The 13,621-nt window shown below is 42.3% G+C and overlaps 1 protein-coding gene across 2 annotated transcripts; it reads left to right on the forward strand.

Moving 5' to 3' along the window:
- The first annotated feature begins 563 nt into the window (after window positions 1–563).
- Window positions 564–13,128, forward strand: sesn4 (sestrin 4). 2 transcript variants are annotated; one of them, XM_087850875.1, is made up of 10 exons: window positions 564–774; window positions 6,638–6,820; window positions 6,955–7,137; window positions 7,263–7,511; window positions 7,992–8,082; window positions 8,210–8,334; window positions 9,904–10,070; window positions 10,176–10,320; window positions 11,129–11,196; window positions 11,432–13,128. In XM_087850875.1, the coding sequence occupies exons 1-10, from the start codon at window positions 709–711 to the stop codon at window positions 11,499–11,501; spliced, it is 1,347 nt and encodes a 448-aa protein (XP_087707001.1). In that variant the 5' UTR covers window positions 564–708; the 3' UTR covers window positions 11,502–13,128. The 2 variants fall into 2 exon arrangements, with proteins under 2 accessions (XP_087707001.1, XP_006781345.1); XM_006781282.3 differs by having other exon boundaries at window positions 565–774; window positions 11,129–13,127.
- The last annotated feature ends 493 nt before the right edge of the window (window positions 13,129–13,621 follow it).

Below are 13,621 nucleotides of genomic sequence, written 5' to 3' on the forward strand. Positions count from 1 at the left end.
CTCATTCTTCAAGATTGCGTTAAAAAATCTGGTTAAAAAGTCCCTCTCCCCTAGACATCTCCACACTTCTACAGGCATTCAGTTGCATTTCTACTCTTCATCATCTTCATAGCTACCTTCACTTCCTCCTCACTAATCCTCTGAAATGGATAAGCAGTTAAGACAAAGAATTAAGATGCATTTAATTTCCACCCTGGCATTATTACATATAATCGTATTTAGTATAGTGCTTTGTTTGTTCTCTTGTTTGCTTTTTCTTCTCCTTGTTTGTCTCTTTTTCTTTCATCTGTGGACTTTTTTGCAGTTCTGTTTATGATGTTGATGAAAATAAAGTTGGGGAGGGGAACCTGTGCGTTCTTGAAGTCTTTAGTGGCAGCTAGAATAACACGGAGTGCTCCTTCCTAGTAACTTTCCCGTCCCAGGGTAAGTTACTAGTCCAGCCCCGCGGTCTGCCCGGCCTGTTTTCGCCTCTCTGCTCGGTTGTTTGCAGATGTTCATTAGCATTTGGAGCTCCGCCCCCCTGCGCTCTGATTGGACGCACTGTTACTGGAGCTGTCAGCTCAGCTGCAGGAAGGTTTTCGTCTTAGTCCGGTCTGCAGCTACAGACTGACTGAAGCCAGCAGCGGCTCTCTGGCTTTGTTAGCTAGCTGGTAAAGCACCAAGAAAGGACATAGCCGCATCCATGAAATAGCACACTTTTTTTGGAAAATGATCATCTGTGCGAGTAAAATGGAGTACCCCCTGAGAACCCAGTGCCAGCGAGTCCAGAAACAGGTAGGTTATAAGGTTAGCTGACTTTCGACAGAGAAGGGGGAGGGGGGTAAGTTAGTTTTAAGACAATTGAAGCTAATAGCGGCTAACTCAGTAGCGTTCATTCATTTGCCTAAGGGATCATTTATATCAAAGAAAACATCTCCTTTTTTTGGCAGCTCTTGAATTTACCCTCAATGCCTTTTAAAGCTTAAAACGAGGTGATAGACGACGGCTAGCTTGTATTTAACTGTTTTTCAAAGTTTTTTAACGAACAGTTGGCTAACATTAGCGACCAAAAAAAAAAGGAAAGGGGAAAAAAACAGTCGCAGCAAACTTACGTTGTAGCTCGCTAACGCTTAACAGTTCACAAAGAAAACTAGTTTGACTTGACATTTTGATGGCGGAGAAGTGGGGTTTTAGTGGTTGAATATAGGGGTTAGGAACGCACTGAGCTCGGTTTCCATCTCCAGCCGTTAGAGCGTCACGTAAAGCTCGCAGCGCTTTCTCGCTGTTTTAACGCTTAATTTTGACCGATAAAAGCTACAAATTTACCTGTTTCTCTTTTTGGTTTTTTTGAATTTTCTGTTAATAAAACCAGGCCCGAACACATTACCCTAACCGCACAAACGGCGAGATGACGGCTCTGCCTTTGTTCTGCCACAGGAGGGAGAAGATTTAAACGCTTCCTTTTAATATTTGTGTTAAATTTGGCTTCGCTTTTGCGGATTATTAACGTGTCCGTGCACTAAGAGCCCGATGAGACGGTGCAGTGTGAGGAGAAAGCTGCAGGTGACGATGACATCATCTGAAGGTTTGGGGAGAGAAGTGGCTGTGAAGTAATGCAGCACCATATATTTACTCCTAAATAACACACAAGCACGGGTTTTGCAGGACACATTCAGCGTGTAGACATGCCTAATCCTCAAGGATTGACTGGCATTGTGCGGGTTTTGTCGCTTGCGGTGCCTCTAAATGTTGGCAACTTTTTTTTTTATTGTGCTGTTTTTTGCTGGCTTCAACTGGACTGCCAATCAAAGTTGTTTTTCTCCTCTGCCGGTGTTTTTCCACTTCACAACAAAAGGGGGGCGCTGTCCCAAGTTGTAGCCCGAAAGAGACGTATTTGCTGCAGATTAGAGGTCCAGAAATGGAACAAAACAAGCAGGAATGTGAGCAGCTACTTTGTGTTTAAAGACTAATATGCGCTGCTTTTTTACTGTTGCTATACTATTACATAAATTTGCTGCAACTGGAGACAAACGATAAGCAATATATACTGGCCGTGCATTTGCCTTTTGATTTGATAACCTTAAACCTTTTGCTTGTTTGTGAGACCTAATTCTCAGGGAAAGTCTTTTCTACCCCTACAGTGTCCTTGCTCTACCTGCATGCCATGTTTTCTGACAGGTCCCATCATTCATGTGCAGTATGTATGCTCGCCTTTGTCCCCCCCCCCAATCATCCTGCAGCACAGTGTTTTGTTTATCTTGGTTGTGTTGTATGTGAAGCTCCAGCTTCTTTCCCTTCCTTCTCCTTTTCCAATCTTGGCTGCAGCTGGTTTGTTTTGCACTACTCCCCAAGTTCAGGTTGCAAGAGCAACACCTCCCCACCCCCCCAAGCTGCTTCTTCTGGTGATAAAGGTGGGCGCATGATGAGGATGAACCCCTTCCAGACTCAGTAAGGAATGCAGATTGAATGTCCTTCTCCTATATCTGCAGCAGCCCCCTCCTGCAGCCCACCACGCACCAACACACTGAAGCGGCTGCTGGTGTAATTTTCCTCTCTTCTTTGTGTGTCATCTTAGTCCAGCGCTCTCCTTCCTAGCCTTGCTTGTTTGTCAGCCAGCTATCAAAGCCTGTCTTTGTCTCCCTTTACCTTTCCTCCTCTCGGTGACGTCATCCCTGTTTTTCATTTCATCCGTAGTCCTCTCTGATCAATAAACAAATGATCTGTCCTCTCCCGTGTTGAGGAAAAAGGAGATTTCTTTTGAATGTCAAATGATCTGCACCTGTGAATCTTTTTCTTTCACAACAGGCCCTGCTGTGGGTTGTTTAGGTTAATATTTTGCAGGCAAGCCACAAGTTTGACTGCATCTTGTGATTTGAATACAGCAACGTTCTAATGTCACCCCCTCACGCCTGTTTTTGACTACAAAAAATTGCTTTGTTGTTTCTGCGTGTACTGTAAGCTGAATTGATAGGCTTCCGAGTGTACATGTGAAACCACAATATGCTTTGTAATAGCATACACAGTTGCAGACATGATGCTGCTTTATATGACCACCCACCCTTATTTACCCTTTTTTCTCTCTCTTCTTTCAGTGCAATTTTTTATTTATTTTTTTGTTCATGTGGGTGGCCAATAAGGAGTGTATCGCCTTGTCAAAGCTATGTGCAGCTTCTCTGGGTTGTTATCAGGCAATAACAATAAAGCTGGGTATTGGGACAATAATACATCTGCCTAAAGCTTTTCCCACAGCGGATATAAATCAGAAAATTTTGATTAGTTTGGATAAAGATAGATAACCTTCAAGACAGAGCTAGGACATCAAAAAATAGCAAGATTTTTTTGAAATGTGTTGATGAGCATACTGTAAATTCTTTGTTTTCTATTTGATTTCTGCTTCTGTGTACTCAACAGACACGATAAACCTGTAGGATGTGTCATTTCCTGCTTTCTGAATGCCTTCACAGCCACTGTAGTTCCTGTTTCAGTTTGACTTATTACGTTGTATTTGTCCAGACATGTTTGAAAATTCGCAAAATACCAATTTCCTCTTTGATTATGTGATGGCAAATCCCATCTCCTCAGTCTCTAAAAGAGTAGGTTTGTTGCTTATTTACTTCAGATTTGAAAATTACCAGAATATGACAATTAGAGGGTTGCTTTTTCTGATTTCTGTGTGTTTCCATGAGTGTTGTCAGTATTTTTCTGTGCGATGACGAATGCAGGGTGTTTGCTACAATTTGACAATACTGCTTAGCACCGTGGGTTTTTAGTTCTTTGCACAAGTCCTTAATTTTGGCTTTGACTTCTCTAACGGTAACCTTTTTAGCTGAAGTAATCACACCGAGAAAAGATGCATCAGCAGGGTGAGTGTCAGTGCCATTTTCAGGGTTAGTTTCCCACTTTGCCGAGGGTTTGTCATAATGTTGATGGGATTGTAGACTGGTGTTTAACTGTTAACCATACCCATCTCTGATTTGAAATGCTTTCCCTTTTATATATGTTTACAGTTGCTTATTTTTCTCATGGGAGTATTTAAAATATAAAATCACAACCAAGCATAGACAGGTGGAGATAGATAGCTTCAGGCTCTAAAACGAGAAGCCAGTGCATTCTTTCTCACAGCTGACAGTATTGTAAAAAGATTAACGATCCACCCTCTGAATCATTAGAGCTGTTTTATAAATTTTGGTCATTTTAAGTGTTAAAAGGATAACCCAGGATATGTTCATTGGCTGACAAGTTGTGATTGAGAAATCGTGAGGTTTGCTGCCACAGTCAGTCTCCTGCTCATATAATCTGGTTTTAAAACACCAAACAATCGGCTGCCTTACATCCCTATTTTATACTCTCTATGGTGTGGCTGAGCTTGCTGAGCCTCGTGCACAGTTGGAGGGGTCAGAACACGATTTTTTATTTATTTATTTTTTTGGTAATATACTGAAAAACTTCCAAATGGCAGCAGCCACAGCTCCTTTCTTGGTGGTAAGTTATTTTGTAGCCTCTGTGCTCTCCTCCATCATAATCCTAACCCATCCCGAGCCCTTTCCAGCTTGTTCCTGATGAAATGGTGTCTAGCTTTCTTATATCTGATTTATGTAATATGAACTGTGAGGGAGAAGGGTATACACTTGAGGCAGGATTCCTCTTTCATCGCAGGTACTAGTGCATAATAATATAAAACAGTAATTTTAGCAACTTGAGTGTCCCCAGTGGGTACTTTATCTGTTCACTGAGTTGGCAATATTTCAAAAAGTCACAACAGTACATCTTTTATATTGTCCAGCAAAATTACTTGGTAAATAATTAGTCCTATAAAGAGGTTTTCTGTGCTTGCACATCTTGGTCATTGTTTTTCGTATTTGCCTAAAAGTATGATCGATCTATGTTGGAGTCCATTTCATGCCGGAATGAAAAGACTAGGAAAAAAAACAGGCGCAGATCTCCTTACATGTTAGTTATTTGACTGGTGTGTTTTCTTCACGGTGCAGGCCCCATCGAGCCAGTTAGCGCTTTGATGGAGCTGTAACCTAGATTCTGCAGCTCAGCATACTAATCAGACCTACTCTTGTGAATGTGCTCTTGTCAGGTTTTGATTGGCAGGCACCTGTGCACTCTACATTCCCATTCAAACCATTTCTCATGTATGATGACAGATAACTGAGGGTCAGGGTTTGCATCTAAGCTTGCGTTATTCACTGCTAGCCCATTTTATTCCCTTGCATTCTCCTTAGAGTTAAAATAACTCGTCAGTCTCAGTGTGATGTTTGTTAAATCTGTGCTGTCTTGACATGTTTTTTAAGATCTGAGCATGGAGTCTATAATAGGTCAAGAGGTGGAGCCTCCTACAGGATCAGGAGGAAACCCTGGTCGACTGCAGGGAGAAGTGAAATACCACATGGAGCTGAATACCAAAGATCTGTACAAGGCTAAAATTAAGCAGCGAGTCCTTCTAGTCGCCATTTGCTACGACTATCTGTGACATAAGCTGAGGCGTCTGTGATTTGACAGGACAGTAGTAATCCTTGACAGACGTTCAGCTGTTAAAGGGAGAAGTCTTTGCCAAACTGGAGGGAAACATTTGGCTTTGATGAGCGCCGTCCACACTCGGGTTTCACATACAGTGGAGCTGATTCCTGCTCATGGCTGAGTTCCCAAACACCTTTTCCTAGAACCGATTGTAAGATGGTGACAGAGGCTGTGCCCATGAGGGCGATCCAGCTCCCCTCTCCGCATGGGTCTGTTTCTCTTGGCCTCCGGCTCCTGAGCCCAGTCGCTCCCTTGTTTGTCTGTTAGGGCTTATGAATTTCTTTGCTGCTGCTGCTGCTGCTCATGAGCTTCCCTCTTCAAGGCCTCTTAAGCTCAACTTTCACATTAGTTGGTTCGCCTGTGCTTCCTCCCAGCATGTAAATCCCCTTTTCTAAGGAAAACATGGGTGGTTTTTTTCCCCTTTAGTTTTAGCAGACTGCTGTCCATTTTCATTTCACAGAAGTAGGAGAAAAAATCCACAGTGCTGCTTCTGTGTTTGATCATAATGAAGTGGTGTTGAACTAGGAAGCATCTGGCCCCGCTGCAGCCAACCTTCCATGGTGTCTGTTTGTCTGACGAGCTCTCAGCTGAGCTACTGTTGTTTGCTTGTTTTATTTGGAGAAGGAATAATGCAAGGAATGCGCTCACTTGCCAGTGGCGCCTGTATCACTGCTGTTTTCCCAAGACTGTTTTTCTTTCAGCTGATTTATGGGGAGTAACACAAGTTCGGTCCATGGCACGGACACAGAAGTCTAGCCTGTTTTTGCTACAGATGTAACGATTACTCCAAAAGAAAGTCATCCTTGGGTTACGGAATTATTTTTATTTTTTGTCCCATATATTTTATTATTTAAAACTGGCAATAAATAAATGTGTTCCCATTGTGGATTAACTGATTGCTCGATTGCTGATTTACAGTGGTGTAGTTCAGAGCAGCTTCATCCAGTATAATTTTAAGATTTTTCACAGCCATTAATGTTCTCATATTTTTTTTCCTTCTGTCAGCACTTTGTTTCAGCCATTATAGCTATTTCCCACAAAATGAGAGAACAACATCTTATGGTACAATATGATTTTAAGGTCCCTCTTCCAGAAACCAACCGTCTCTCTCGTCCTGTCGCTGTTTCTGCAGGTGATGGTGAATGGTGAGAAGGAGCGAGTGTCACTGCTGGTCAGCAGGGGGAGTGTAGATGCCGTGTCCCAGCAGATGGCGTCTCACCCTCAGTACCTGGAGAGCTTCCTGCGCACACAGCATTACATCCTGCACATGGATGGCCCCCTGCCGCTGCCATACCGCCATTACATCGCCATCATGGTTAGTGACCTGGCTTTTCTCTCTAGGATACATTCAAACTCCTCACCAGCTGTCATCATGCAGCCAAACGTACACAAAGCTTTTTTTTTCTTCTTTGTTTTTTGAGTTTTCGTCTTTGTTCCTGTGACTAACAGGCTGCAGCACGTCATCACTGCAACTACCTGGTGTACCTGCACTCGACGCATTTTCTGAGGGTGGGCGGGGATCCCAAGTGGTTGCAGGGTTTGGAGGCGGCACCCCTTCGCCTTCGGCTCCTTGACAACATTAACAAAGTGCTGGCCCACCAACCCTGGCTCACCGCCTGCTCGCATATCCAGGTACAGCAAAGACAGACCACGGATAAAATTTAACATTTGTATAAGTATTTTAAAAAAAATACTTGGATGCTATGTTTTATTTCATTTCCTCGTTCTAAATGTTTGTTTTTGCCTCTGCTCTCCAGACGCTGCTGAAGGCGGGCGAGCAGTGCTGGTCACTGGCTGAGCTGGTGCAGGCCGTGGTGATCCTGGCCCACTGCCACTCCCTCTGCAGCTTTGTGTTTGGATGCGACACAGACGCAGACTTTGTCCCTCTCTCCTCCAAATCTCCCAACGGTACTCCGCCGACCTTCTGCCCCTTTGATGCTGCCAACGGCAACACCAACGTGCCTCAGTCCCTCGCCACTCCCTCCGAACACATAACACGACGACGGGTAAAAATATACTTGTATACATATCTGAAGCTATAGACTGAAATTAGTTCATAAATAGTTAGAATAGCTTTAAAAAAAGGGACCAATATGAGCAATACTGGTGTCACTCAACCCACTGGTGCTTGTGGAAAGGAATAAGAAGAAAATATCACCAGTTTTACCAGATGAAAATGTATTTTAGGAGTGTATTTTTTATTTGTATTTAAGTATTAAATAAGGTGCGGTTTAAAATGGGCTCAAATTACTGTGAGAGTGCTTAGTGCATCTCGCCCACCTTCCATCATATAATAAGGATTGGAAAAAATGTTTAATAGTGTAAAATGACCAATTAATTTGTTCAGTATTTTTCCTTTGATAAATATCATCAAATTCAGTTGGATATTTTCTGTTGCATACGCAATTAGATTATTTCGGTGCCCTTAGCAGTTGCTTTAATATATCTTATAACTTGATGAGATACTTTTTTTTTTTGATCGGCAGTCTCTGGACTCAAGTGGTGATGTGACGTGTCTGAAGGAGAGGATCCAGAAGTCCCAGGAAGAGCGTGAAAAGCAAACACTCCAGCAGACAGGTAACACCACCGAGACATTCCCACTCACTCCTCGAGCGTTAGTGAAGTCGCACAGTGTGAAACCTGAGCGTTTACCACTCCTTACTTAGCCTCATCATCTCCTTTGCGTTCATAATTTCTTTTAAAGACACGGAAGAGGAGGAGGAGATGATATGCCTCGCAGATCCTTCGCGTTTTATCACAGACCCTGACTTTTGCTATCAGGAGTTTGCACGCAAGGAGGAGGACCACTTCCAAGTGTTCAGAGTTCAGGTGAGTGTCTTTATAGCAGTGAACGTGTCAGTGTGATTATGTGTAGGGTTTTGTTTTTTGTTCTGAGTTTCCGATTGTCTGGCTGGTGTCTATTAAAGACATTAGCACAGTTTTATTACTCTCCACTGCTGAAGTGCATCTGTGCCACAGTCTGAAGCACTTTGAGATGCTGGTAGCCAAATTAACATGTAAATTTGGTATCAGGCAGCCCGAGGCAGAGTTAGTTAATCAGTACTTTCTTTGACATTTTAACACACTGCTTTGGCTCACAGACCAACAGGAGATGAATAATTAACAAGGTGTGAGCTGAAGTTTTTTCCCCTTCATATTTTAATTAGATGCGTTTTCTTAATCATGGTCCAGTTCATAAGGCGCAATATAAAATGAAAATAGATAAATGTAAGTTATGGTAAATGGCCTGTATTTGTATAGCGCTTTTACTAGTCCCCCCTAGGGACCCCAAAGTGCTTTACACACCCAGTCATCCACCCATTCACACACACATTCACACACTGGTGGAGGCAATTTATAGTTGTAGCCACAGCTGCCCTGGGGCAGACTGACAGAAGCTAGCCTGCCATATCGCGCCATCGGCCCTTCTAGCCAACACCAGTAGGCGGTAGGTGAAGTGTCTTGCCCGAGGACACAACGACCGAGACTGTCCGAGCCGGGGCTCGAACAAGCAACCTTCCGATTAAAAGGCGAACTCCTGAGCCACGATCGCCCCACACACAGGGCAATCGTGGCTCAAGAGTTAGGTGTAAATTACCAGAAAATCTGTATTTGTTAACAGGAGAAGAAGTAGTACAACAGAGAGCTAGGAGTCTCTTTTCTCCAAGTCCTCTACTTTTTTCCTACTTTCACTATAAAAGCTAAATCCCACAGCTCAAGCTGCCCCCAAATGGCATCATTTAACTTGTCCTCCATTTGTGCTTGTTAGTGGCATCATGTCCTCTCTGTAGGGATGGCTGAAAGATGTTGAGAACCACCACAATAGAGACCTGGCTTGTGAGCCGGCTGCTCAGGAAGCACATGGCAGGAAGAGCCCAAAGCTTGTAGTTTAGCAGTGACTGAACACTGAAAACAAAGCGACGGGGATGTCCGCTAATAAATGTATCGCAGAAGGCATAATTCTCTGATGGGAAGCAGCATGGTGACACAGAGCAAGAAGGGCCTGGGTTTCCATCATCTGGTCAGGATCTTTCTGTGTGGAGATGGGACTTAGTACATATCTGGGAGAAATCTTGAAGAATCATAACAAAATTATATTCGGCAACACTTTTGGATCATTTTACAAATGAATGCCTCTAAAAACTATAAAATGAAGAACAGCATGGTACATTGGTGGGGCTAGCCTTAGGGGATTATAATAAAAGTAGAGCAAATAAAAGCATTACTAATGCTGAAAAGTAGTTTCAAATATTTACTACTTAAGCTCTATAGATTAAAGGTTTGTCATCAATCACGAGGAAAAAAATGTTATGTTCTTCTATTTGACTGCAATTTTCAGAACTCCTCACAAAGTAGTACAATGAGGAAAACTCATGTGACCCCGATTTTTCCCTCTAGGACTATTCCTGGGAAGATCACGGCTTCTCCTTAGTCAACAGATTGTATTCTGACATCGGGCACCTCCTGGATGACCGGTTCAGGAGCGTAGCCACCCTCTCCTCATTGCACAGTGACGACCTGAAGAGGGCGATCTGGAATTACATCCACTGTGTATTAGGAATACGGTGAGGCTGCCACTTTGTGCCGAAACAATAAAAATACAGGAGACATAAAGAAACCTGCTTTTTTGTGTGTGTTCAATAGTTAAAGTTGTTTGCTTTTGGTCGCAGCTACGATGATTACGATTACGGTGAAGTGAACCAGTTGCTGGAGCGAGATTTGAAGCTGTACGTCAAGGCTGTGGCCTGTTTTCCGGACTCCACCAAAACTCCAGTGTGTCCGCTGAGATGGACTCCACTTAAGACTTCAGAACGGGTAAGACTATTTTTCGTGTTACGAAGAAAGTTGTCATGTCTGCAAACAATGTATGACGCTAGACGTGAGAGCCGCAATATTTAATTTGGCACAAATGCAGGAAAACAAGGATCTGGCAGGATCAGCAGAGCTTTCGCTTTTGAACTGAGGTCATTATCAACTGAAACTAAACAAAGAAACGCTAAAATTAGGTGGGAAAAGAACTGCATTGACTCTAGCCACATTGATACAGGTTTATACTTGGTCTAAGGAGCTTAAAAAGAAAGCGACTAGACTTCTTTAAATTTCTTGAAGATGTTTCACCTCTCATCCGAGAAGCTTCTTCAGTTCCAGTTTAGGTATTTTATGCTCGTACTGGTGTGCCTGCATTGCTCTGGGATTTCTCTCTCCAAGCTGGTCAGTTCTCTTTTTCTGGCAGCTTTTTTTCTGAACCAACTGAAGAGCTGGAAACAAGAGTACTGAACAGGCCATTAAAGTTGCAGGATGTTGCAGGTGGATGTCAGGGTGTAGGGTTATGGTGTATCTGCAGTGTAGATTTTTAAATATATTTTGTGATTTTTAGCTTTTAGATGGGAAAGCAGGGAGAAAGTGCAGAAGGATGAAATGCATTGTGGCTCATGGTTTACCTGTTCAAACCAGGGAGTAATACTGGCGCCCCCTACAGCACAGATTTGAACTAGAAGCATAACTCCAACAAATGTGCGCATTCCCCGTCACATCAACCTGTCCACTCAACACATTCCCAGAAACTGTTTCTTATCATTAACATCAGCCTTCGGTGTTAATGTTTAGTTTTTTCTCTCCTCAGATACACATAAACTTACTAATCATGGAGGCCCGGCTGCAGGCGGAGCTGCTGTACGCGCTGAGAGCCATCACTCAGTACATGATTGCCTAAGAGGATGTAGAGGCACGTCATTAAAACTCTTCGCCGGTACAGAGAGACCCGGAAACAAGAGGATGAAGACATCTGAAGAGTAGCCGGTGACGTTGGATGAGAGCGGCACTTTTAAGGACACAGAGCTGCACCGTTTGCAGCTGTGCCTCTTTGAATGTGCTTATCTCCTCAGATCCAGTATATTTAAACCATAGCGTGCCACACCCCTCCTGCAACTCATCTTATTGTGAAGTCCTCTTATCAGACATCTTGGCTCTCGAAGGTTATGTGCAATTATTGCTAGTTATTTTAATTTTTACCTGTCGTCTTGTGTTCCAGTCGGTCGCAGCAGCAGTGTGTTACCAGTGGCCAATACTTTCCTCTTTAGTTTGAGAAGTCTCCTTTTGTATTAACTATGCTTTTCCAAAAACGTATATCTTTGTGTACACGTTGAATGAATGTTAATGGGAGACCAGTTCTTTGGGGTTTTTTTTTTCTTTTTTTTGTGGACAATCCTTGTCAGTGTTGGAGGAGGACTGTGAAGGACGACCGTTTTGCTCTCCCTGACATTTCGTATTAATGCTGGTCAAGAACAAAAATGAGAATGACACTGCTGGAAGTTATCACATCACTATAGTTTCTTTTAATAAGCACTTTTTTAAACTTTATATATTTATAATGCAAGGTAGCTAATGAGTAGACATACTGAGTTTGTGGGTCTCGTCTTTATGACGTGTTTAAAAAAAAAAAAAAAAAAGAAGAAGAAGATTTGACTGTTTGTCCTCAAACTTTCAGACTGTGCTTTTGTTTCCCAGCCCCGATTTCTGAGTGAAGGTACGCGTTTCAGGATATTTCAGTGAAATATTGCTCCAATATTTTCAGTTTAGCTCTGGCACAGAGACTCTGAAACTAATCTGAAGAAGTCAGTAAGCTGTTTCTTACAGCGACGAGTAAGCTGAGCCACTTTTTTGTTTTTTTTCTCCCCACTGACACGCTTCAGAGACGATCAAATCAGAGACTAAATGTTAGACCACGGGTCCTTTAAGACCTCGACCTTTCACAAAGGTACAAAATCAATTGGAGCGATTTAAAAAATAAATAACACTTAAGGTTGATCTGCGGCGGTGATGATGTGAGTTCAGATTTTTGTTCGGGGCTTTGTGTTAAAGCTTTTCTTTCTTTGTGTGAACTGTATCGAAGTAGATCATCACAGCAGAGAACCCGTGGTACACTTAACAGAGCGATGTGCAGAGTAGCTGTTAATAACACCTGTATCTCCTTTCTGTCTTTTCTTTTTACAGTTTTTTTTTTTTTTGTAAACTTTTGGAGTACTTTTTGTTTTGTTTGTTTCTGGGTGACAGTAGGACCTACTTGTCATGCTGCGGCCTGGGTAGTTGTAGAAGTGTGACAGACTGTAGATTTAGAATTGGTAACTGCAGGATGTAGAACAGAAACTGAAGTCCATATCGACTAAAGCAAAAAGCGCTGTTAACACAGGTGCCTTCAGGCTAAAACTGGAGTGCTGCTGAAGTGGAAGGATGTGACGACTGGAGGCTGAACGTGGGCCGGAAACAAGCCTGGCTGACAGGCGGGAAAGCTTTTCCTGCCCGAGTGGGAACAGTTTTTGTTTTTCTTTCTTGGTGTTAGTCGGCGCCGGTTCTGATGAACGTTGCAGCTGTGAACGCCCATGTTTTCTAACAGACACCTTCTACAAGCCCCAGCAACTCAGCAAGAGCCTTTGACACAGATGGATGTTAAAAATGTTCAACTTTAGTAAACTTTAAAAAAAAGGACCTTACCTTAAAATAAATAACCTAAAAAAAGAGAATAAGTGCAAAGACAAAAAAAGTTTTGTTTTTTTTGTTTGTTTTTTTTGAAAATGTGAAGAAATGTTTTTCTATAAAGATGCTCTATGAAAAATAAATCTGCCTACTGTTGTCTGTTCCTCCAAAGAGAAAAGCCTGAGGCTATTTAGAGTTTAAAAGCTCTGTGGTCCACCCAGACATTTAATTTCTTATAAATCCTTTTGCCAGCTGATACCTTTGGCTCAGTTTTAACTCTCTGATTCACAAGTCATATTTCAAAAGGTGTGATTTAAATCTTATGGGTTTCTTTTATTTGATTATTTTTTTCCTGTATATACTTAAAGTAATTGAAAACATAATTGTATAAAAACATATTTTATTTTACAAAGGACACTTGCAGCTTCTTGAATGCCCACTGGGGGGCAGTGCTATATCAGTGCTGCTGCTATCAGTTCAGAAACAAGCGCTCAAACCCTTTTTTTTTTTTTTCGTTTTCAGTTGTTTGATTTGATATCTTATCACTTCCCACGACATCAAATATGTTTGAATTACCTATTTTTAGGTAAATAGGGCATCACATATCATCAGCACAATCTGAGGTCACTGCAAAGAGACTGCT

This window comes from Neolamprologus brichardi, chromosome 2 (genome assembly GCF_056152115.1).
Source record: "Neolamprologus brichardi isolate AB-2024 chromosome 2, ASM5615211v1, whole genome shotgun sequence".
Classification (NCBI taxonomy): Eukaryota; Metazoa; Chordata; class Actinopteri; order Cichliformes; family Cichlidae; genus Neolamprologus; species Neolamprologus brichardi.